At 49.8% G+C, this 24055-nt stretch overlaps 1 protein-coding gene and 1 non-coding gene across 5 annotated transcripts; one reads left to right on the plus strand and one right to left on the minus strand.

Moving 5' to 3' along the window:
• Window positions 1–167: 167 nt before the first annotated feature.
• Zbtb45 (zinc finger and BTB domain containing 45) lies at window positions 168–24046 on the plus strand. 4 transcript variants are annotated; one of them, XM_076839405.2, is made up of 3 exons: window positions 168–248; window positions 18331–19597; window positions 21699–24046. In XM_076839405.2, exons 2-3 carry the CDS (start codon window positions 18331–18333, stop codon window positions 21953–21955), a joined length of 1524 nt encoding a protein of 507 aa, XP_076695520.2. In that variant the 5' UTR covers window positions 168–248; the 3' UTR covers window positions 21956–24046. The 4 variants fall into 4 exon arrangements, with proteins under 4 accessions (XP_076695520.2, XP_076695518.2, XP_076695517.2 ...); XM_076839403.2 differs by lacking the exon at window positions 168–248 and adding an exon at window positions 15930–16178 and having other exon boundaries at window positions 21699–24045; XM_076839402.2 differs by lacking the exon at window positions 168–248 and adding an exon at window positions 16174–16217 and having other exon boundaries at window positions 21699–24045.
• On the minus strand, window positions 8795–8867 carry Trnav-cac (transfer RNA valine (anticodon CAC)). Its single transcript has one exon. It is a non-coding gene; the product is annotated as a tRNA-Val (tRNA).
• Window positions 24047–24055: the final 9 nt, after the last annotated feature.

Raw genomic sequence — 24055 nt, forward strand, 5'->3', positions numbered from 1 at the left:
ACGCGCACGCGCAGTGAGCGCCGAACGCCCGGGGGAGGGGCTCAAGCCGGGCGCCGGGGGCAAGCCCGCGAGTACGCAGGCGCCCGCGCGGGGTCGGCCCACCACGGCCAACCCCACTTCGGCACGACCTGGAAGGGGGCGTGGTTTCTTTGACGTCACCGCCGCAACTGAATTCGCGAGTAGGGCGTCTGCACCGTTAGCGGAGCGTGATTTCTGCCGAGCTCCACGTCCCCACCGAACGCGCCGTGGTCGGCTGCGTTCTCGAGCTTGGGCATTGCAGACCTCCACTCAATCCCCGCCCTTCGGTTGGGGGTGAGACGTCTGCCGCTACGTCCCCCTGGCTTCTGGAGCGGGGGCGGGCCCAACACGCAGTGGGTGTGGCGCAGGTGGAGGGGCGTTTGGCTAGGTTCTGCCTCGGTGGAGGCGATTGTGGCCTCGGTATTGTTGAGTTTTGGAAACAGGGAAATCCACTAAGTGAAAAGCAGGCCATCAGAAACCACGGAGCAGCCAGTTCGTAAAGTTCTGCCCAGACCCCGAAGACTCCTTGGGTTTTAGCCAGCCCTATGTCTTTTTTTCCCATGTGGGCGAACTAGACCTCCAAAGTGAGGAGAGGGCCGGGTGCGGTGGTGCCTGCCTATAATCCCAGCGGCTCTGGAGGCTGAGGCAGGAGGATCCCGAGTTAAAAGCCAGCCTCAGCAATTTAGGGAGGCCCTAAGCAACTCATTGAGACCCTATTTCTAAATAAAATGCAAAAAGGGCTGGGGATGTGACTCGGGTTAAGCGCCCCTGGGTACATTCCCCAGTACCAAAAAAATAATGTAGAGAAGCAGGTTCTGTGTGGAGATTGTTTTCTTGAGAGAAAAAAGGGTCTGGAGGAGAGCAATCCCACAGAGGGGAGCAGATCTGGCGGGGAAGATTCCGGGTCAAGGCGCGAGCTGGCGACTAAAGCTATCTGGGGAGCAGCGGGACCCGAGGAAAGGGGACCCTGCAGGAACTCGGCACGAAGAAACGCCACGGTCTGCGGCTTTCTGCAGAGCGCTGGAGACAAGGTCTCCGCGCCTGGCCGCCAGGCCAACGTGACCTTTATCGAGGCGAAGCTGGGGACCGCGGGCTTGTCCCCGCCCCTGCCTTTGTTCTGGCCCTGCTGGGCCGCTCAGTGCCCTCCCCAGTGCTGCCCCACCGCCACTACCCGGCTTGGACCCTGGCTGGCGACTTGGACAGTCGCAGAGCGGCGCACAAGCATCCTCCAGCCACTTGGGCGGCTGAGGCAGGAGCATTACCAAAGTTCCAGGCTAGCCTGAGCAACCCAGAGAGATCCTGAAGCCAAAAAAAAAAAAAGTGGAAGATGGTAGTGGCTAGCCCTGGAGCTGCCTCCAAACATCTGCACAGGAAGAACGGTTCAGGCAAAAACAAATGCAAAGATTCTGAGGCAGACTAGGATAAGCAACTGGAAAAGTGAAAAGCAGTGAAGTGAGGGGTCTGTAGGAATTGCCCAAAATGGTGACTGTACATCCAGCAGGTCCTAGAGAGAGGTTGGGTCCCCTGGCTGTCCCTTTACAGGCCTTCCTCTGAACCCTGGCAGAGCCCCCCATTCCCATCTCCTAGGTCCCCAGTGTGAGGCAGCCACACAGGCTGGTGACATGCAGTATCAATAGCAGGCCTTGGAACATCCCCTCACCACCAGGCACCAGGCTGCTGTCTCTGTATTATCCAGATGAGGAAAATGAAGCTTTGGAAAGTGCTAGGACAGTACTGGAGGAAGGGAGAGCAGGCAGTCCCAGGAATAGACCAGGGATGGGCCAAACAGGGCCAGGGCAAGACCTTTACTTTTCTCTGAGAAAAGCTGGACAGCCAGAGGTCCAGAGGTATATGACAGGACAGGAGTTTGCCTTGGCTCTTTCCCCAGGGAACCAAGCCCTTGCCCTCTGTACTCCTTGCTCACCCTCTAAAAAGACTCACTCCTTGGTCCACCAGGAATAATCTGGCCTTGCAGACAGGGCTTCTAGGAGGGAAAACCATGTGCAAGGGCTGCTCAGACTGCATCCAAACCAGCTGATGACTGCCCACCACCCCAGTTGGAGACCTGGCCACAGATAGCTACCTCACCTCTCTTCCTTCCCTAAACTCCACACCTGTGTCTGGTTCTCCCTTCTACCCTTAGGCATCACCCCAAACCCATGCTAAGGAGGTCTTGTGGCTGCATCACTGAATGTGTCTCTGTCTTTTACAGGAACACTCATCATTGGATTTCCGGCCTATCTGTATACACCAAAATAATCTAATCTTGGTATGTTGAATTTTATCTGCAGAGACCCTTTCTAAAGTTTATATTACAGGTCTTCTTGCGGGGTACATATTCAACTCACTATGCCCATATCTTGTGCTTATTTGTGTCCCCAAAAAGATATTTTGAAGTACCTGTGAATATGAACTTATTTAGAAATAAGGTCTTTGCAGATTTAATAAAGTAACGATGAGGTCATACTGAAGTAGGCTAATTTTTTTTTTTTTGTACCTGGAATTGAACCCAGGGGCACTTAAGTACTGAGCCACATCCCCAGCCCAGCCCCAGCCCTTTTTATATTTTATTTAGAGATAGTATCTCACTGTGTTGCAGAAGCTGGCTTTGAATTTGTGATCCTCCTGCCTCAGCCTCCCAAGTCTATTGGATTACCAGCATGTGCCACTGAATCCAATTGGAATAGAGTAAATTTTTTTTTTAATATTTATTTTTTTAGATTTCGGGGGACACAACATCTTTGTTTGTATGTGGTGCTGAGGATCGAACCCGAACCGCATGCATGCCAGGCCAGCGCGATACCTCTCGAGCCACATCCCCAGCCCCTAGAGTAAATCTTTTTTTTTTTTTTTTTTTTTTAAGAGGGAGAGAGAGAGAGAATTTTTTAACATTTATTTTTTTTTTTTAGTACTTGGCAGACACAACATATTTGTTTGTACGTGGTGCTGAGGATCGAACCCAGGCCGCACGCATGCCAGGCGAGCGCGCTACCACTTGAGCCACATCCCCAGCCCCATAGAGTAAATCTTAATCTAATATGACTGGTGCCTTTAGAAGAAGATATGTGTACACAGGGAAAACACTTGTAAAAAGATAAAAGCAGAATCCTGGGCATATAATCCTAGCTACGTGGGAGAATGAGACAGGAGGATGGCAAGTTCAAGGCTAGCCTCAGCAATTTAGGGAAAGCCTGGGTCAAAATAAAAAGGACTGGGGATGTAGCTCAATCAAAAACACCCATGGGTTCAATCCTCAGTACAAAAATAACAATAATAGTAAAGAGCTGGGGATGTGGTTCAGTGGTAGAGCACCCCTGGGTTCAGTCTCCAGTATCCAGTACTGAAAAGGGGAATGGACAGAGATTGGAATTATGTGTTTGGAGGCAAAGAAATGTTGGCCAAGAGTATTCAGAAACCATCAGACAGGCATGGGACACAGTCTCCCCCCATAAATTCCCAAAGAAACCAACACTACCAAAAACTAAAATTCAGATTTCTGGCCTGTGGAACTCTGAGAGAATAAATTTCTGTTGTTTTTAAAAACGCAGTTTGTAGTATTTTGTTTTGGGAACCCTAGGAAACTCACAGCCTCTCCTCAGTCACTGACACACACTATTCAACTTTCTATCTCTATGGATTTGCCTATTCTAGAGATTCCCCTATGAATATTTTTTCTTTTCATTTTTAAAAAATTTATTGCTGTTCCCCCACCTCTTTTTTTTTTCCATTTTGTTTTGTTTTTGGTGTTGGTGTTGTTTTCATACTGGGGATTGAACCTCTGAGCTATACTCAGCCACTGAGTCACATCCCCAGCCTTATTTTGTACTTTATTTAGAGACAGGGTCTCAACTAAATTACTTAGTGCCTCACTTTTGCTGAGGCTAACTTTGAACTCATGATCCTCCTGCCTCAGCCTCCTGAGCTGCAGGGATTACAGGCATGACCACCATGCTCAGCTTGTACTTTTTTTAAAAAACATTTTTTTAGTTGTCAGTGGACCTTTATTTTTCTTTAATATTTTTAGTTGTTTAGGGCACTCACCACTGAGCCACAGCCCCAGTCCCCCACCTATACTTTATATGCCGCTTTCTTTCCTTAATTGCCCATATTGTCCCTACTGCCTCCTTTTCCTCATCCTTTCTGGACTCCTGAGAGTCCTCTAGCAGGATTGATGCATGGAAACCTCTGAATGGCCCTGGCTTAGACTACCCCCTGCTGCCTAACAGGGAGGTCCCATCACAGGCCTTCCTGGAGGACTCATTGCCCAGTGAAGACTCCAGGCAGCCACTCTCCCCACCTGCGCTCCCTGTGATACTGTGATACACAGCCGTACACAGACAGGATACCCTTGCTGGCATCTCTCTGGGCTTATACCTAGAAAGGAAATTGCATATGTCAATTGGACTAGGCCAAGGTGGTCCCCAAGTATTTAGTCAAATACTATTCTAGATGTTTTTGGTTTGGGGTGTTTTTGTTTGGTATTTTTTGTTTGTGCTATTTTGGTTTTGTTTGTGGTGCTGGGGATTGAACCCAGAGCTATAGAGTACTTTTATTTTTTGAGACAGCTTCTTGTTGCCAAACGCTCCATCCTTGTTCCCAATGCCAATCCAATAACAAGGACGTGGTTTTGAGTAAAAGGAAAATGGTTTATTGTTTTGCTAGCAAAGGAGAAACGTGTGTGTGTGTGTGTGTGTGTGTGTGTGTGTTAAAGAGGTGACTCAGAGTTCTCAGTCTAGAGTTGTTAATTCACTTGTTAATTTGGGAGGTATTCATTTTTGTGATCTTCCTGTACCATCCCCAAAGTCTGTATTACTTTGTTCCTGTGGTGGGTGTGTGTACTCAAGGACAGATAATTCTGCCTAGGTTGGGAAAGAAAGGTAATTTTCCCTGAGGTTAGGGAGTGGGGAGTAATTAGGGAGGAGCAGGGACAAGGAAAAGAAAGAAATGTGTCCACTTTAAAAGTAAGTTGAGGGGGGGTGGCTGGGGTTGTGGTTCAGTCTTAGAGCTAGCTTGGCGGGGGGGGGGGGGGGGGGGGGGGGGGGGGGGGGGGGGGGGGGGGTTGGGTTGTGGCTCAGTCTTAGAGCTAGCTTGCCTAGCACCTGTGAGGCCCTAGGTTCGATTCTCTGCACCACATATAAATAAAATAAGTATATTTTGTGTAACTACAACTAAATAATAAATATTTTTTAAAAAATAGTTTTTTGGGTGGCTGGGGATGTGGCTCAAGCGGTAGTGTGCTCGCTTGGCATGCATGGGGCCAAGGTTCGATCCCCAGCACCACATACAAACAAAGATGTTGTGTCCACTGAAAACTAAAGAATAAATTAAAAATTAAAAAAAAAAAAAAAAAAAGTTTTTTTAAACCTATTTATCCCCAGCAGGGCTGGGGATCTATAGCTCAGTTGATACAGTGCTTGCCTTGCATGCCCAAGTCCCTGGGTTAAATCCCCAGCACTACTAAATAAGTAAATAAACAGATTGCAATTTTAAAGCATAAAGTAGACCACTGTTATTGCTTTGGTAGCAAAGGAGAAACACGGTTGAAGCTGCCCTGGAACTTGTGATCCTCCCATACAGGTATGTGCCACCAAGCCCAGCTCACTTTAAAGTCTACATCTAGTCTGAAGCTAGAGGATCACAAGTTCAAAGTCAGTCTCAGCAGTTCAGCCAGTCCCTAAGTAATTTAGTGAGATCTGTCTCAAAATAAAAAATAAGAAGAGCTGGGGGGGCTGGGGATGTGGCTCAAGCAGTAGCGCGCTCGCCTGGCATGTGTGCGGCCCAGGTTCGATCCTCAGCACCACATACAAACAAAGATGTTGTGCCTGCCGAAAAACTAAAAAAATAAATATTAAAAAATTCTCTCTCACTCTCTCTCTTTAAAAAAAAAAAAAAAGAAGAAGAAGAAGAAGAGCTGGGGATATGGTTCAGGGGTTAATCCCTCCCTAGGTTCGATTCCTGGTACCAAAATAAATAAATAAATAAAATATACACTGGTAGCACATGGTGGAGCATACCACGTAATCCCAGCAACTCGGGCTGGGGCAGGAGGATCACAAATTTAAGGCCAGCCTCAACAATTTAGTGAGGTCATAAGCAACTTAGCAAAACCCTGTCTCAAAATAAAAAATAAAAAGAGCTGGAAATGTGGCTCAGTGGTTAAGTGCCCCTGACTTCTGTGGAAGGAAGGAAGGAGGGAGGGAGGGCTGAGATGTAGCTCAGTGGTTAAGTGCCCCTGACTTCTGTGGAAGGAAGGAAGGAAGGAGGGAGGGAGGGAGGGCTGGGATGTAGCTCAGTGGTTAAGTGCCCCTGACTTCTGTGGAAGGAAGGAGGGAGGGAGGGATGTGGCTCAGTGGTTAAGTGCCCCTGACTTCTGTGGAAGGAAGGAAGGAGGGAGGGAGGGCTGGGATGTAGCTCAATGGTTAAGCACCCATGGATTCAATTCTGAGTACCAAAAATAAAAAAAAAAATACATTCACAATATCTTGCAACCACCAACTCTATCCAGTTTTAAAATATTTTCATCATCCCAAAGAGAAACTCCAGGGGCTAGGGTAGAGAGCACTTGCCTGGCACAAAGGGTTTGATCCTCAGCACCACATAAAAATAAATAAAACAAAGGTACATTGTGTCCATGAACAACTTAAAAAAAAAAAAAAGTGGGGGGAAATTCCATACCTGTCAGCAATCACTCCCCATTCTGGTCTCTCATTAACCCCTGGCAAATACTACTGTGCTTTCTGTCTCTGCTGGACTTTGGGGTGGAGAGTGTTGTTTTCTGGTTCTTTGGGTTCTTTGGGGAAGAGTTAATTTTGTTTCTAGGTTTGTTTTGTTTTGTTTTGTTTGTAGTATCAGGGATGGACCCAGGGCCTATGCTAAGCAAGCTGTATCATTGAGCTCTATCTCCAACCTGGGTCTATGGACTTTTTTCTTTCTTTCTTTATTTTTTTCTTCCTACTGTAGGTTGATGGTTTAACCTTGAGCAGGTGATTAGGGGTAGGGGATGGACACACATGTATGTTGTGCTGCGTTTTACAGGTAGTACAACATACATAGATATCCAAGAGAGTTTATAAGTCACAGGACTGGGAATCACAGGGAACTTTATCACAGAAGGCAAACATCTGGAAAGTGGAAATTGGTGAGCCAAACCTCACCCAGTAATAGTTAATTATGACTCTTTAAGGACAGGATTGTTTCAAGGTCATGTAACACCAATCCCTAGTGATCAGATCCTCAGGACCCTCACATTGTGACCAGGTCATCTGAACCCTCACAAAGGAAATTTGCTGAAGGCTATACAAAGGGTAAGAAAAGCCAGGTGGCACACCCTGGCTCTGGAGGCTGAGGCAGGAGAATCAGCCTCAGCAGGTGAGGCACTAAGTAACTCCATGAAACCCTGTCTCTAAAATGAATACAGAATAGGTCTGGGGATGTAGCTCAGTTGTCAAGTGCCCCTGAGGTCAATCCCTGGTACCTCACAAAATAAAAAGGGTAAAAAAAAAAAAACAAAGAGGGAATGAGAAACTAAGGTAAGAAACCAAAACCCTTAAAAACCCCAGACTCCATAAAAGCCACTCCATTCTCTGAGGCTGGGTTTATGGCTCAGCAGTAGTGCACTCAGGAAACGTGTGAGGCCCCATGTTCAATCCTCAGCACCCCATAAAAATAAATAAATAAATTGGGGCTGGGATTGTGCCTCAGAGGTAGAGCGCTCCCCTAGCACGCATGAGGCACTAGGTTTGATCCTCAGCACCACATAAAAAGAAAATAAAGATGTGTCCATCTATAACTAAAAAATAAACATTTTATAAATAAATAAATAAATAAAGGTATTGTGTCCAACTAAAAAATAAATATTAAAAAAAAAAAAGCCACTCCATTCTCTTCAGAGGCCGTCTGTGCAGTGCCCTACAGTGTACCTGATCCTCATTTCTCATTTTTCTGACAAATTCATGTCTATACTTTGTGCACCTCTATTGATTCTTCCTAGGGGACCACAAGAACTGGTGTTTTTGAACACCTCCCCTACCCCGACCCTGCCACACACACAGCTGCTTTGGCTTCATCCTCTGCCACAGGACTGGGGACTAAAACCTTGTGCTCTACCAGTGAGCTACATCCCTGGGTTTGTTTTTTTTCCTTTTCCTTTTTTTTTTTTTTTTTTTTTTTGGTACCACCAAGGATTGAACTCAGGGCATTTAACACCTGAGCCACATCCCCAGCCATTTTTAATTCCGGGTCTTACAGTTGCTTAGGACCTTGCTAAACTGCTGAGGTTGGCTTTGAACTCATGATCCTTCTGCCTCAGCCTCCTGAGTCACCAGAAATACAGGCTTGTACCACCAGGCCTGGCCATAACTCTCATTTTTATTTCTTATTTTATGAGAGAGTCTTGTTAAGTTGCCAAGGCTGGACTTAAACTTACAATCCTCCAGCCTTCGTCTTAAGAATTCCAGGGGGACTGTGGCTCAGTAGTAGAGCGCTTGCCTAGCACACGTGAGGCACTGGGTTCAATCCTTAGCACCACATAAAAATAAATAAAATAGGGGCTGGGGTTGTAGCTCAGTGCTTGAGCGCTTGCCTGGCATGCATGAGGCACTGGGTTCGATCCACAGCACCACATAAATACATAAATAAATAAAATAAAGATATTGTGTCCATCTACAACTAAAAAAAATTCTTAAATAAATAAAAAAATGCATTCTATCTATATGCAACTACATAAAAATAGATTTCTTTAATTGAAAAATAATTTTTTTTCCTTTTTTTTTTTTTTTGGTGGTACTGGGGATTGAATCCAGGGCCTTGTGCATGTGAGGCAAGCACTCTACCAACTGAGCTATATCCCCAGCCCGAAAAATAAATTTTTTTAATTGAAAGATAAAAATAAAGAATTGCTGGGAGTCCAGGCATGGGCCAACATGCCTGGCAATTGTTTAACCTTTTGATGGAGGTTTATGATATGTAGAAATATGTATAGTGAGTACCCCAGAAAACCAGCTTTGATATTAAAAGCATTACTGGCTATCATGAGCCCTTCATTCCCCTATAGCTGATATCCTGACCTCCTAGAAAAATTTGCCCATTCATGAACACACATGGGGTTTTCACTTCTCTGCCTGGCTTATACCCTAAATGCACATCCATGTGGCCACATGTGGCCCTAGTTCCTTCCCTGCCCTGCATGTGTACGGTCTCATTATATAAATACCCTGCAGTTTACATTTTTAAAAAATATTTTTGTTTTGAAACTGTCTCTTAATGTGTTGCCCAGTCTGGACTTGAGCTCCTGGGCTCAAGCAGTCTTCTGGCTTCAGCCTCCCAAGTAGCTAGGGATACAAGCAGGCCCAGCCTGCACTTCCTTTGACTGCATTTGGGCCTCCCTCCTGCTTGTATTGATATAAATGCAGTTACTATGTGCAGTATCATCCACAGTTTTTGATTGAGTATTTCTCAAGTTGTAATGAGGAGCTGGCAGGTTTTAGCAGAGGAGGCATATCTGATTGCCATTTCAAGGTTTCATGTTGGGAATGTATAGGTGGGAGTAAGGTGGAAAACCAAAGATTATTGTCCCTGTGGGTTGCTGGAGAAAGCACTGGCTCTTTTGATTTACTCTTTGGAATCTCTGTAGTTCCTCCCTAGTTGCTTGTGGCTTCTCTAACACTACCACAAACTTGATAGCTTGAAACAAAAAATTGGTCTCTCACACTTCTGGAAGCCAAAAGAATTTATCTCTGCCTCTTCCAGCTTCTGGTAGCTTTAGGCATTCCTGGGCTTGTGATTGTATCACTCTGATCTTTAACACCACCATCTTCAAATCTGGGTTCTGACTCCAAATGCATCTTCTTCTGCCTGTCAGTGAATTATGTCCTGAATTATGGACTGAATTATGTCCCCAGTCATTCATATGGTAAAGCCCTAATTCCTAATGTGATAGTATTTGGAAATGCAGCCTTTGGGTAATAATTGGGTTAGATAAAGTCAAGTAGGTGGGGGCCTCATGATGAGATTAATGTCTTTATAAGAAGATCTGAGAGCTCTCACCTCCCACCCCAATATGCAAGGAGAAGAATCCTCAAAATCAAACCTACCTTGCCACCACCTTGATTTTAGATTTCACTTCTAGAACTGTGAGTCTTTATTTTCACAGCCTCTCTATTATAAGAATGTATGTCAATTTACATTTAGGGCCCACCAAATAATTCTGATGATGTCCCCTTTTCAAGATACTTAATCATTATTACAAAGACCATTATTTCTAATAAAGTAACACTTAAAGGTTCCAGGAATTAGAGTCACTTTCAGTTTAGTGCAGTTGCTATATCACAGATGGGAAACCCAATTCTAGAGAGAAAAAGTGGTCCATCAGAGCGCCTTAGCCTACATGAATCCAACCCACTCCTGGACCTACTGGGTGGCTTCACCTCTTCTGTCTACTGCCTTCCCAAAGAAGCTATGTCTTCCATGAAGGGCAAGGAGAGAAAGGGACAGTAGACGCCCAGAGTTTCCTTCTTTCCCCTGCAGAGTGGAAGCAGGGCACCTGGGAGAGAAGGCATATTCCAAGCAATGTCTGAGGTGAATCTGAAATACCTTGATACGCAATAAAGTTAAGACATGCCTCAGAACGGTAGAGATATGTTAAAAGGTCACAGAAGCGAAATTTGAGGATACAACTTCAGCATCAGAAAGAACTGTGACCAAGCTGGGAGCCATGGGCACACCTGTAATCTCAGGTTCTTGGAGGCTGAAGCAGGAAAACTGCAAGTTCAAGGACAGTCTAGGCAATTTAGTGAGACTCTGTCTCAAAAAATAAAAAGGGCTGGGGATATGGCTCAGTGGTAGAGCTTTTGTCTAGCATGTTCAAGGCCATGTGTTTGAGCCCCAGCAAAACAGAGAGAAAGAGTCTGAAAAATATACCCATCTGTTACCATATGATGGTGCCTTTTAGCTACTCCTCATTCTGAGAACTTGGCATCAATCTTGCCTTTCTGAAGGGAACTCTATTTCAGGGGAACACGTGGCCCCAGCTCTTGCTTATAGAAGAATGCATCCTGATAATTAGATGCTAAAATATGAAAAACATAATTTCTCAAGCCAAATTCCCCAGAGCATGCCTGAATTATCTACTTATGTTTACACAGGAGGCTCCTGGTATTAATGTGGCTGCCTTGGGTACCTGAGCAGACAGAGCATACTCAGATTATCATAAAATTTTTATTATCATAAAATTTAATTTATCCATTGGGCAGAAATTAATAAAAAAGAACAATTAGACTTTTTTTTTGAGAGAGAGAGAATTTTTTTTTTAATATTTATTTTTTAGTTTTTGGTGGACACAACATCTTTATTTTATTTATTTTTTTATGTGGTGCTGAGGATCTGATCCAGCGCCCCGTGCATGCCAGGAGAGTGCACTACCTGAGCCACATCCCCAGCCCCCAAAAAATAACAATTATAATAATATTCTGTAATAAAATTGTCAGCATTAATACTCTTTTTTTTTTTTTTTTTGTACTGAGGATTGAACCCAGGGGCATTTAAACACTGAACCACATCCTCATCCTCAGCCCTTTACTTTTAATTTATTTTTGTTTATTTATTTTAGTTATAGATGGACACAATTCCTTTATTTTGTTTTATTTATTATTTTAATGTGGTACTGAGGATTGAATCCAATTCCTCATACATTCTAGGCAAGAACTCTAACACCAAGCCACACCCCCAGTCTGTATTTTTGTTTATATTTTAGACTTTTTTAAGTTGCTTAGGGCCCCACTAAGTTGCTAAAGCTGGCCTCAAACTTGCGGTCCTCCTGCCTTAGCCTCCCAAGCTACTTGGATGACAGGCCTGCACCACTGTGTCCAGCATCAGCATCACTAATCTTGAGCTTTGGGGCAATTTTTACACAAAACAAAATCATGAGAACACAGCACAGTAATGACCAAGATAGCTATGGACAACTAAGGGGCAGGATATGTGCACTGCTAAATGTCAGACAAAGGAACGACTCATGTCCCAAGCAGGGCAGCTGGGATTTCATCTCACTACTCATGATGACATTCAATTTAAACTTATGAATCCTTGCAGCTGGGCATGATGGTAGAGGATTATAATGCTAGCCGCTGGGCTGGGGATGTGGCTCAAGCGGTAGCGCGCTCGCCTGGCGTGTGTGCGGCCCTGGTTCGATCCTCAGCACCACATACAAACAAAGATGTTGTGTCTGCCGAAAACTAAAAAATAAATATTAAAAATTCTCTCCCTCTCTCTCTCTCTCTCTCTCTCTCTCTCTCTCTCTCTCTCTTTCCCTCTCTGTTTAAAAAAAAAAAAAAAAAAAATCATGGCCTGAGGACGTAGCTTGGGATGCAACTGGATTAAAACCCTAGCACAGCAACAAGAATAACAAAAGAGGAGGAGGAGGAGGGGGAAGGGGAAGGGAGGGGAGGGGAGGGGAAGGGAGGGGAGGGGAGGGGGGAAAAAGCTGGGACAGGGCCTGTGGGTCCACCAGGGCCTGTGGGTCCACCAGAGGCAAGGGCCTGAGCAGCCTGGGAGAAGGCCTGGCAGGGCCAACCCTACCTGTCAGGGTCCATGGGCATGTGTACCAGGTATGCTAAGTAGTAAGGAAGTTCCTGGAGATGGGCCTCTGGGAACCAATCCTTGTTTATTATACATGTTTTCTGGTTAAAAGGAGAGACTTAACCAAAGCTTCAACACAATGGGCCTAGAGGGAGTGACAGAGGGAGTGACTGAGGTCAGGTGTGGTACAGGTGGCTTTTCCTACTGTGTTGGTTGTGGCTGCTCAGTTGCTCACCTTGGTAGTGAACCACTTCTCAGACCAGATGCTCCTGAATGGAATAGTGTAAACTGATGGGATTAACAACATTTAGGTGGCACAGGAGCCCAAGGGAAAGTGACTGAGACAGCAAGGGCAGGGACCAAGACTGTATTGTGTGATTGATGTGAACTGCCCAGAATGTGCAAAGTGGTAGTGAAGTTATATCAGTGGGGAACAGGAATTGGGACAGCGACTCACAGTAAAGGGGTCAAGGAGCCCACCAGAAGGATGGAAATGAAGGGTGGTGAGGTTGCACCACATGGTAAATTTTACCAAGGATGGTTGAATTGTTCACTTGAACTGAAAGAGCTGTCTGGAGGCAGCAAAGGTAGCATCTAAGGGTGTGAAGGCTTCAGGCCCACATCCTATGGGCAAGGAATTCCTAGCCCCAGGGCATCCAGTGAAGGTCTTTCCTGAGTTGCTCTTTTACATATGAAAGCTCTTTAAACCTTTTCTAACTTTCAGACATTCTTTGCCTCCACCCCTCTCAGTAGACTCTTAATCTCTGGATGCCTTTACCTTTCTGGTAAATCCTAAAGTCACCAAGACTAGTCCCACCCATTGCTTCTACCACCTCCACAGAACTCTCCTGGGACTCCGGACTACATTATTAGGAGGCCCGTAGGGAATGTCAACTCAAGTCTTGAGGTTTCCATTTTTTTCCTCTGTGGCTCAGCCCTCCTCTGCTGCTACTTGCCTTGCCAGAGACCCCTTTCAGAATCTACCCCCATCTGCCTCCCCTGAATCCTGGGACCTGCATCCCACATCTGGCACAGACCAGACTCACAGAATGGGACTTGGGTATGAGTTTTTTCTTCTAGACAGTAATAGCCAGAGAGGGTGACCCTGGATGATGAGCTCCCCCGGGGGTGATGCAGGATGGAGAGAGGCTGTGAACAGACACAGCTAAGGGGCCCTGGAAGATGCCTTGGTGGATGCCTTTGTCCACTGATCCATGCCTCAGTCAGTGATAGACCCAACTGATCTTTCTTTTTTTCTTTTTTTTTTTAAGAGAGAGAGAGAGAGAATTTTTTTTTTTAATATTTATTTTTTTAGTTTTCGGTGGACACAACATCTTTGTATGTGGAGCTGAGGATGGAACCCAGGCCGCACGCATGCCAGGCGAGGGTGCTACCCCTTGAGCCACATCCTCATCCCGACCTGATCTTTTCTTAAAAACTGGGAGCCATCTCGCCACAAAGCCATGATAATTTTGGCTTTACTGTAAATTACTGCAAATTCTGAACCTGCTTGGAATGCCTGCCCGTGCCTTGAACTCACCCATGCCTGGCTCTCTGACCAGATAGCAGCCCTCTCTGAAACTGTAGTGACACCTCATAAATATTGGCCTTCCCTGGCCAGATAATGACCTTCTCTGGGGCTCTAATGATCTTCATAAATTTTGATGTTGGGGCCAGCAAAAATGTAAACTACCATTAGTGTGATGCTCCTCGGAGTTTTGTTATCTGTAACCCCCCTTTGTGTAACTTTCTGGGCTATAAAGCTGGGCTGCAGGAAAACTGCTGCTGCTTTCTTGTTTCCCACGGTTTTGGGTGGGAGAGGCAGCCCGGCTAGTAGGAATAATAAGCTTGCTTTAATTTGATTTTAATTGGAGTCACTGGTCTTTTCTTGCGTGCTGGTCTAACATCAGCTCAGGGAGCCCAGTCATGCTGGAGCTCAATTTCTTCTACTCCTTTCAGATCTGTTTGGTACCTACTTCTCCCATATTGGGCCTGGCCTCAGATTTTCAATATATACAGGCCACGTAGCTCTTCCCTGGTTCCTTAAACTGGTGTCCTCTACTGCACTCATTCATTCCTCAGAACACTCACATGAGCTGGGCTCAGTGGCACATGTCTGTAATCCAAGGGAGAAAGGCAGAAATGAAGCATTTGATAAGAGGGAGGTAAAGGGTTTGTGTTCATCAAACAGGAGAACAAACAGATTCTTCCTGTGTGGAGGCCCTGGGTCTCCCGAGGGTACTTCTTTTCTACTGCTACTGTAACACAGTACCACAGACTCAGTGGCTTAAAGCATTGTCTTTTTCAGTTCACCATTCCACAGGTTGTCTGCTCTGGGTCTCACAAGTTGCAACTGAGGTGTTGGCCAGGGGGGCTCTTACTTGGAGTCTCTGGGGAAGAATCTACTTACTCCAGCTCATTCAGATGGTTGGCAGAATCCAGTTCCATGCTGCTGCAGGACTGAGGGCTTTGTTTTCCTGCTGGCTGTTGTCCAGGGTTCTTCTCAGACTTCCAGTCTTGCGTTCCATCATCTGGCACTCTTTACCTTCAAAGGCTCTTTCTCTTTTGACTTTCAGAACCCTGGAAAGTACCTTGGAACTACCTAAATAATTAAGGTTCATCCTCTGTTTTAAGATCAGCTGATTAATAACCTTAATTACCACTACACAGCCCCTCTCACCATGCAGGGTAATTACTCAGATAATGGGATCACTTTTACAGTTTCTGGGTACAAAATCGTGGAGAATCCTGCAGGGTCAAGCTAAGTGAAAGCCAGGGCAGGGTGAAGCATCTGCCTGTCCCTGTGTTAGAGCAGCAGGCATCAAGTTGAAAGACACAGATGGCAAACCTCCTGGACAAAGATGCGGGTTGGTTTGAAGTCAGGGAGGACGTCGAGGACATCTAAGCTGTGTGAAAGGGGGCTACAGATGGAGAAAATGACTTGAGCCCACCTCCAGGTGGGCTCCAGCAAGGGACCTGAGATGAGAGGGGTTGTCAAAGTAGTAGGACCAGATCCAGTGGGGGTTGGGGGGACGGGCCACATGGGAGGGGTCAGAGCCTGAACCATGAGACCAGGCCTAGGCCCGTTGTGGTTTCTGGGGTCTGCATGCTGTGCAGGTGTGGAGAGCGTGGTACCCCTGAGTGACATCCCAGCCTTTTCACTTTGATTTTGAGCTAGGGTTTCACTAAATTGCCCCACTGGCTTGGAGCCTGCGATCCCACGTGGCGGGGGTGACAGGCCTGCACTCCGAGCTAGGCCCCACCTTCAATTTTCCCGGGCCCTTTTCAGCCGGGCGACTGCCAGCGGAGTGACAGTCCTGGCCCCGCCCCCACCCGTCACCAGGGCGACGCCGGAAGCCCGCACGGGTCCTGGGTCCCTCGCGTCGCGGCCGCCCCGGCTTCGGCGAGGTTTTGTTTGTTTGTTTGTTTCCCACTCTGACGAGAGCCGGAAGTGCGGCCTGGCGGCGGCGGCAGACATCCACACAAACTCAGGAAACGTGCTGCGACCGAGCGCTCCGCCGGCACTGCAACGGCCGCGGCCTGGGGTTCCGCAGGCGTTCTGGCCCGGAAGTGCGGCCTTCGAGTTGGTGAGCAGGAGGCGGCCACTGCCGGGCCAGGAGTCGGAGGTGGGGTCGGGCGGGCATCCCCCGGCCGCCGGGTCGGCAGGGAGGCCGGGACGTGCTAGGGGAGGGGCACCTGGGCTGGGCTCGGAGCGCACGCTGCGAACGCGAGAGGGCGCTGCAGGACCGGAGCTCCGCGCAGGCCAGGGTGCAGCGCGGGAGACCGGGGTGGCGGGGGCTGGAGCGCGTGCGGTCGCAGCGGGTCAGAGGCGGCTCAGCGCGCAGGGTAGGGCGCAGGCAGTGGTGCCAAGTGCGGGACCGGGCTCTTGGAGTAAAGCGCGTGGGCGAAGACGGGGCCACGAGGGTGCGACGCCAGTCCCAGGAGGGTGGCCTTTGTTGGGAGGAACCCAGGACCGCCCGCTGCTCGGGGCTGTGGAATCTGAGCCCTCGGGGAGCAGGGCGGGGCGGGTTGGAAAAAGAAAGGGTTCAGGCCTCGCGGGTGGGTGCACAGATTTGTGCCCCGCCTCCTTTTCTATACCTGAAGAATGGTGCGGCTGGCGGAGACCAGCCTTTGTAGATGCAAAGGCTTGGCTTCTTTGAGGAGTTAATTCAAGGCCATGGAGGGCTCTGAGATCCGAAGGGTCCGGGTCTGTTGGGTCCCTACAGGCTCCCTCTGGCTGATGTGTTGGGGAATAAACCTGGAGGTGGCGGATGTGGAGGCAACCAGCAATGTTACTTCATCGGTAACTGGCGCATCGGGGCTTGGGGGTCTTGCTGGAAGATGATTTTTGCAAATGGGGAGGGAAGAGTTGAGACCGAGACCCCCAACAGATCTTTAGGGTACAGGGGCAGGATTAAGTGGGGCTCCACTCCGGGGTTGTGACCCTGGAGAGACAAGTTGGTGGAGAGTAGACAGCCTCAGGGTTTGTCGATTCTCCCTCTTAGACCAGAAATCTGTACATTCTGGGTGTAAGATGACCAGAGTAAACTATCCTATTCCATAGACAGAAAAACAGGCCCAGTGCCCTCTGGACACCTGCTTGATGGGTGAAGTAGCAATTTCTCAGAATCCCCTGGGGGTACCCCCCCTTCTGGTGACTGAGGCTGGGCAGTGCCTGGATCATAGGGTCACAGTTCACAAGAAGCATGAGGATTGCTCATCCATGCTGCTTACATGACTTCACTCTGGCTGTGGCCTGCTGGTGCTTCACCCTTACCCATCCAGTCACATGGTCCATATATAACGCCTCTCTATGTTACACACCCTGGGGCACCTGCCCAGCTGTTGACCAGCTTTCTACCTTCACGCCTATGTGACCAGGCATACTCCAAATGGATCTGACCAGAAGGCAGATGTGCCACCTGTGAAGACCTGCATATTCCAGTTAATGTAACCCCATTCTGGTGCAGCATTCCTGGGTCAGCACAGGAAATTAGCTGCAGTAAGATTGAGAAGTACAAAGGGAAGACCAAAAAAAAGAAAAACAGGCAGAGTGGGAGCCACAACTAGCTGAATGAACACTGGCTAGTGTTTCTGTATGAGGATCTGCTAAGTGAGGCAGGGCAGCTGGTCCTAAATGGGGGTTCCTAGCTCCTCTACACAGAGCTACACATTCAGAGGGAGAGTGGAGGCTACTTAAGTTCTATATATATATACTTATATATATATATAGAACTGGGGGTTGAACCCAGGGGCACTTAACCACTGACCCACATCCCCAGCCCTTTTCACATTGTATGTAGATATGGGGTCTCCTTGAGTTGCTTAGGGCCTTGCTCAGTTGCCGAGGTGGCCTTGAATTTGAGGTCTTCCTGCCTCAGCCTCCCCAGTGGCTGGACCACGGCACCTGGCTACTTAAGGATATTTTAATTGGGGTGGAGTGGGCCAAGAAGAGGAGGAGGTAAACCCTGCACCTTCAGGGATGGGGGAGCACCTGGGAACTGATATGCCTAACCCTTTTCCAGAGGGATGTTGGGGGCTGTGGAGGCAGAGGGCATTGCAGAAGAAAAGACTTGAGGCGGCTGAGTCCTGTGTGTTGTGAACCAGGACTGTGAGGGGCTACTGGGGAGATATGGGGTGGGCAAGGTCTAGAGTGCAGTGCACCTTGGCCCTGCCCTGAACACTGGGAGAGGAGAGTCCTGGGCTGACCTCCTCTCCCGGTTCTGTTGTCCTATGTAGATGGCGGCTGCGGAGGCAGTGCACCACATCCACCTGCAGAACTTTTCTCGATCACTGCTTGAGACCCTCAATGGACAGAGGCTTGGTGGGCACTTCTGTGATGTAACTGTGCGCATCCGTGAGGCTTCCTTGCGAGCACACCGCTGCGTGCTGGCTGCAGGCTCCCCCTTCTTTCAGGACAAGCTGCTGCTTGGCCACTCGGAGATTCGCGTACCACCAGTGGTGCCTGCACAGACTGTGCGCCAGCTGGTTGAGTTCCTCTATAGCGGCTCCCTTGTGGTGGCACAGGGTGAGGCTCTGCAGGTGCTCACAGCTGCATCAGTGCTTCGCATCCAGACGGTAATAGATGAGTGCACACAGATTATCGCACGTGCTCGTGCCCCAGGAACCCCTACACCAGCCCCCCTGCCAGCACCGGTGCCCCCACCGCTGGCACCTGCACAGCTGCGCCACCGCCTGCGTCACTTGTTGGCTGCACGACCCCTTGGGCACCCTGGTGTAGCACATAGCCGCAAGCAACGCCAGCCTGCACGTCTTCAGCTGCCTGCACTCCCAGCCAAGATAGAGGGTCCTGATGCAGACCCAGTACTTCCAGTCCCTGAGGATAGAGGTGAGGATGAGGAGGACACCGATGGCGAAACCGACGGCGAGGATGGTGAAGGTGGTGGCCCAGGTGAGGGCCAGGCGCCCCCTTCTTTCCCTGACTGTGCAACTGGCTTCCTCACTGCTGCTGCGGACAGTGCTCGAGAGGACCCCCCTGCATCTGCTGGCCTCACTGACTATGGCAGTGCAGGCAGAGATTTCCTTCGCGGGGCTGTGGTGACCGAGGACGTGTTTCCAGAAAGCTATGTATCTGCTTGGCACGAGGAGGGTGGCACTGCCACAGAAGGCTGTCCTGCTGAGACCCCTGCCCCACCCGACTGCTCCCTGGCAGGAGCCCGTGTGCCTGGCGTGAAAACCTCAGGAATGCCTGTAGCACTTTTCCCCTTTCACCTGGGCACGCCGGGGCCACCCCAGCCAACCCCTCCTGCACCATCAGGGCCAGCTCCTGCACCCACATCCACCTTCTACCCTGCACTCCAGCCTGAGGCCGCCCCCAGCACTCAGCTTGGGGAAGCCCTGGCCCCGCCTGTGGTGCCTGCCAGTGCCCCTTCAGGTGCCCCAGTACGTGTTCCCGGCGCAGAGCAGCCTGCCTACGAGTGTAGTCACTGCCGTAAGACGTTCAGCTCTCGGAAAAACTACACCAAGCACATGTTCATCCATTCTGGTGAGCCCAGGGGATCCGGGAGGACCACCTTTCTAAGCCCCTTGGTCATTGGAGATTCAAGCCCTAGGGGCAGTTGGGCACTGATGTGGTTTTGTTGCTTTTGTGTTACCCCAGGGGGTCTGAAAATTGAACCCTCCAAATATGAGGCATGTTGGGGGGGAGTCTCGTGAGTAATAGGTACTCTTGCCTGTGTCTTCCCCTCCTGTTTTGGGGGATGGGGAATCCTGAGCCTGGATTAGGGTGCACACCTATAAATCCAGGCCTTTGAAAAGTTTGTGGTGGAGCCTGGAGGGGAGCAGGAGAGATGGAGCAGGGATTGGGGTATGGGGGTAGAGCTCCAGGTAGTCTCCTCCATCTCTCCAGCTGTTCACTAGGTGATTGGGGCTTGAGGTACGGTCAGGTGTGTCCCCTGACCTAGGAAGAGTGAGGGAAGCTGGCAGGGGGCAGCTGAATGAAGGCTGAGGAGTAGCCCTTTGAGCTAGAGTTTCAGGAGAAGACATGGCCACAGTATGTGAACCGCACAGGCCCCTAGAGGGGAACAAGGCCTCAAAGACCATGGGGAACTTCCTTCTGATCTTGGCCAGGGAGGTGTCTCCTCAGGGCCAGGGAGAAGTAGAGCAGGAAGGTGGCCTGGGGTGGTGGTGGGTAGGTCCTGGGTAAGATTGTTTCTAGGGGACTGGGTTGGGACAGGAGTATGAAAAGCAGAAGCTGGCCAGCCGACAGAGCTGACCATTGTCAGGAAAACCAAAACCATTACAGTGGGAGTGAAGCCAGAGGCTCTTCAGGGGCCAGAACTTGGGATTTGACTCTGAGGCGTGGGAAAGCCGTCCGTGTTGTCTCAGTTGGGGAGTGACCGAGATGTCACAGTTCAAAATCTCCATCTGGTTGCCCTGGGAGGATAGGGAAGCTATCCTACCCGACACAAGGGAGCAGGGTGATTGGCATGCAGAATGCTGCCAGGACTCCAAGGTAGTGCCAACCTTGCAAGACATGTGTGACCTAAGCCAAGTGCCCAAGCCTGGTTGGTCTGGAGACAATCACCCTCACCCCACCCCAGCAGGCGCTGCCCTACAGTCCCTTGGTACTGAGATAAACGTTGTCAATGCATGATGACTGGAGAGCCCAACACAGTCTGCCTCCCCTGCAGTCCAGGGTGATGAGTACAGCCTCTCACCCTGGGGACAGTGTAGTGGCAATAGTCAGGATTCTGACTGGGGATTCCAGCAGGAAGGGGCAGATGTGTCCTGATCTCTCCTTGTGTAGGCATGCCGGGCCTTACTAGACTGTCCTTAAAATAGTAACTGGCAAAGCGGGGTGCAGTGGCACACCTCTTTAATCTCAGCAACTCAGGAGGCTGAGGCAGGAGAATCACAAGGCTAGTCTGTGCAACTTAGTGAGGCACTGTCTCAAATACATTAAAAAGGTTGGCTGGGCACCGTGGTGCACATCTGTAATTCTAGTGGCTGGGGAGGCTGAAACAGGAAGATCTCCAGTTCAAAGACAGTCTCAGCAATGGTGAGGCACTAAGCAACTCAGTGAGACCCTGTCTCTAAATAAATTCAAAATAGGGCTGGGGATGTAGCTCAGTGGCCCAGGGTCCCTGAGTTCAATCCCTGGTACACCCCCACCCCCACCCAAGAAAAAAAGGGTTGGAAATGTAGCTCAGCCGTACAGCACACCTGGACTCAATCCACAAAATAAAATTAAAAAAAAAAAAAAAAAAAAAAAGGAAAAAAGAATAGTGACTGGCAGTCAGAGAGTTCAGAAGGCTCTACCTACAGAGGCCCAGTGTTAGGGAGGAAGGTCCTGAAAGTCCGGGGAGTTCCTAGTGGGGAGTCCAGACACAAGTGGATATCCAGGGCAGGGTTCCCTGCTGGGGCATACCTGCCAGAGGACGGCTCCCTTGGGTGAAGGTGTGGGTCCAGGAGAGGGGCTCCCTGTGGAGCAGGAGGACTCAGAATCGGGAAGTTTCCCTGACAGGCACTCAGCCCTGGGGGGTAATGGCTACTTAGGGAGGGGAGAGGACCAGAGCCCCTGCCGTAACAGGAGCCTGGGAGAGCTGAGTGGTCTGACGCCTGTGTACTGCCCTCCTTGTCCCCAGGTGAGAAGCCACACCAGTGCGCGGTGTGCTGGCGATCCTTCTCGCTGCGCGACTACCTGCTCAAGCACATGGTCACACACACTGGCGTGCGCGCCTTCCAGTGTGCAGTTTGCGCCAAGCGCTTCACCCAGAAGAGCTCCCTCAATGTGCACATGCGCACTCACCGGCCGGAGCGGGCTCCCTGCCCCGCCTGTGGCAAGGTCTTCTCGCACAGAGCGCTGCTGGAGCGCCATCTGGCTGCGCACCCTGCCACCTGACGCGGGATCTGGCTACGCCCACCAAGAATCGACTGCGCCCCCACAGCAGTTGGCTTCTGCTGCGTTCCTGCACCACCCACCACTCTTCCCTGCCCTATCCCTTTCTCCAGACTGAACCTGGCGCCCAGACTATCACTCCTCTCCTCCACGGCCTTGGACCCTCTAGGTAGGGCAAGGTCCACAAAGGGGACAGTCAGAGACCTGGCCACTAAGAACTGGACCGTTTCCAGTCTGAAAGTAGGCTCACAGGCCCTAGGAACTGGGTCCAGGGTTTAAATATCTGGTGTTGAATTGCGCGGGCCTCCCATTAGCTGTAGGGTCCGGATACAGCTCTATCTGAATATTGGTTGAATGTTGTCCCTGGGCCCCACTTGGCCCTACCCCTTCCTCATCCAGGGCCTGAGAAAGCCCAGATGGACCCCTCATGGAATAGGTCAGACTTGGGAACTCTCACTTCTCACTTTCTAATAAAAGACTCTGGTCATGGCCTACTGCCATCGTAGACTGGCTGGGCTAGGAACATCAGGCTTCGGCATCCACATTTCTGGGCAGCACCCTGCCATGGGATTCTGTTCTGGGTATCTAGGGTGAGTTGCATATATGACTGAAGGTCAGTTCACTCAGAGCTGTAGGCCAGGCCCTCCTTCTGAAATGAGGGGGACCACAAAACTCACCCAGGGGGTCCTTTGGAGCCAGGCTGCTTGAGGGTATATGAGCCCAGGAAACCTACCTTTGTTCCCTTTGTTACTGGGTGCCAACTACTAGAGTGCAGTGTGAATTAGTTGACCCTGGGGGAAGGTGCAAGAGCAGCCAGAGACCCTAGGGCTGGGTGGATGAAGGTGGCCACCCAAGTTAAGATGATGTCACAGGACCTTGCATCAGACCTCTGCCAACCCAGAGGGGTCACACTCCCCCTTCTCCCACCTCCAGTGCACTGACAGCTCCTGGATTGGGTACCCTGCTTTAAGGATTTGGATCCAGTGGAGGGGGTTACAGCCAGAAGGGCCATGCCCTAGTCCTACTTGTCACTGCCTCCAGAGGCAAGGGGAAACCACACATCACAGGAAGAGTTCAACTTCTGAACCCCAAGCTCAATCCCTGTTGATGTGGAGGGGAGGCAGAGTCCCAGTGCAGGCCTGTGGTGGACAGCTAGGCTTGAATTCAGGCATTGCAGGTGTTTATTTTCTGAGCTATTACTGTGCACCTGGCAGGAGGTTAGGGAGGCCTGATCACTGGGAACCAAAGGCTTGACCCAGCAGAACCTCATCTCCCCAACGGGTTAGTGAGTACTGCAGGAGGACCACCCAGTGAGGTCAGCAGAGCATCTGAAGCGTTTCCATTTGACTTGAGTGAAACACGCCCAGTGCTGGGATTTCTGACTGTCTCCCAAATGCCTGGAATACAGTAAGCATGGATGGAAGGGGAAGGAGGCAGTTCCCAGCCCTGGAATGTGTGGGCTCTCTCGTCCAGCAAGGAGGTCCATGGAACAGGATAGAATAGAGGGTGGCTGCAGAGTCGCTAATCCAGACCTCCGGAGACCAAGCCAGAAGCAGGTCTGATTTTATTGCGCAGTTACCATGTACTCAGGCAGTGGCTAAGCAGATGACAGGCAGCCACCAGTGCAATTTCTGCCAACTATGCTTGCAGCGAACAGTCTAGGAGCGGGCCATGGAGCAAGCACAGGGCCTCACACCCAGGGCTGTGCCTATGGGGTGGGTGGTTTGCTGCTCAGCACCCTTAACATACGCCATGTATGCAGGACTCCATATGCTTGTCCCCACACTGGAAAGAGAGCAGGACAAGCCGAAAGGAGACTGGCGTTTGTGCTCAAGAAGAGAGACCTGGGGCCCTGGGGCCTGCAGCAGAGAGGGGGACAGGCCTAGTAAACAGGCAAGAAGGGCTGGGACTATACACAAGACCAGGAAGAGAAAACAAACAGGAGGAAAAGAGCTGAGGGCGGAGCAGCCACTGTCAGAGCCTGGGCCATCATCTGGGGGAGGGGTGGACAGGCTCCTCTGAGGGCAGGAGGCCAAGGCCAGGAAACCCGGGGACAGAGGTGAGAGTGCATTCCACAGCCACTTCTCCAGGGACAGAGCTGGT

The sequence above is a fragment of the Callospermophilus lateralis genome, chromosome 18 (genome assembly GCF_048772815.1).
Source record: "Callospermophilus lateralis isolate mCalLat2 chromosome 18, mCalLat2.hap1, whole genome shotgun sequence".
Taxonomy (NCBI): Eukaryota; Metazoa; Chordata; class Mammalia; order Rodentia; family Sciuridae; genus Callospermophilus; species Callospermophilus lateralis.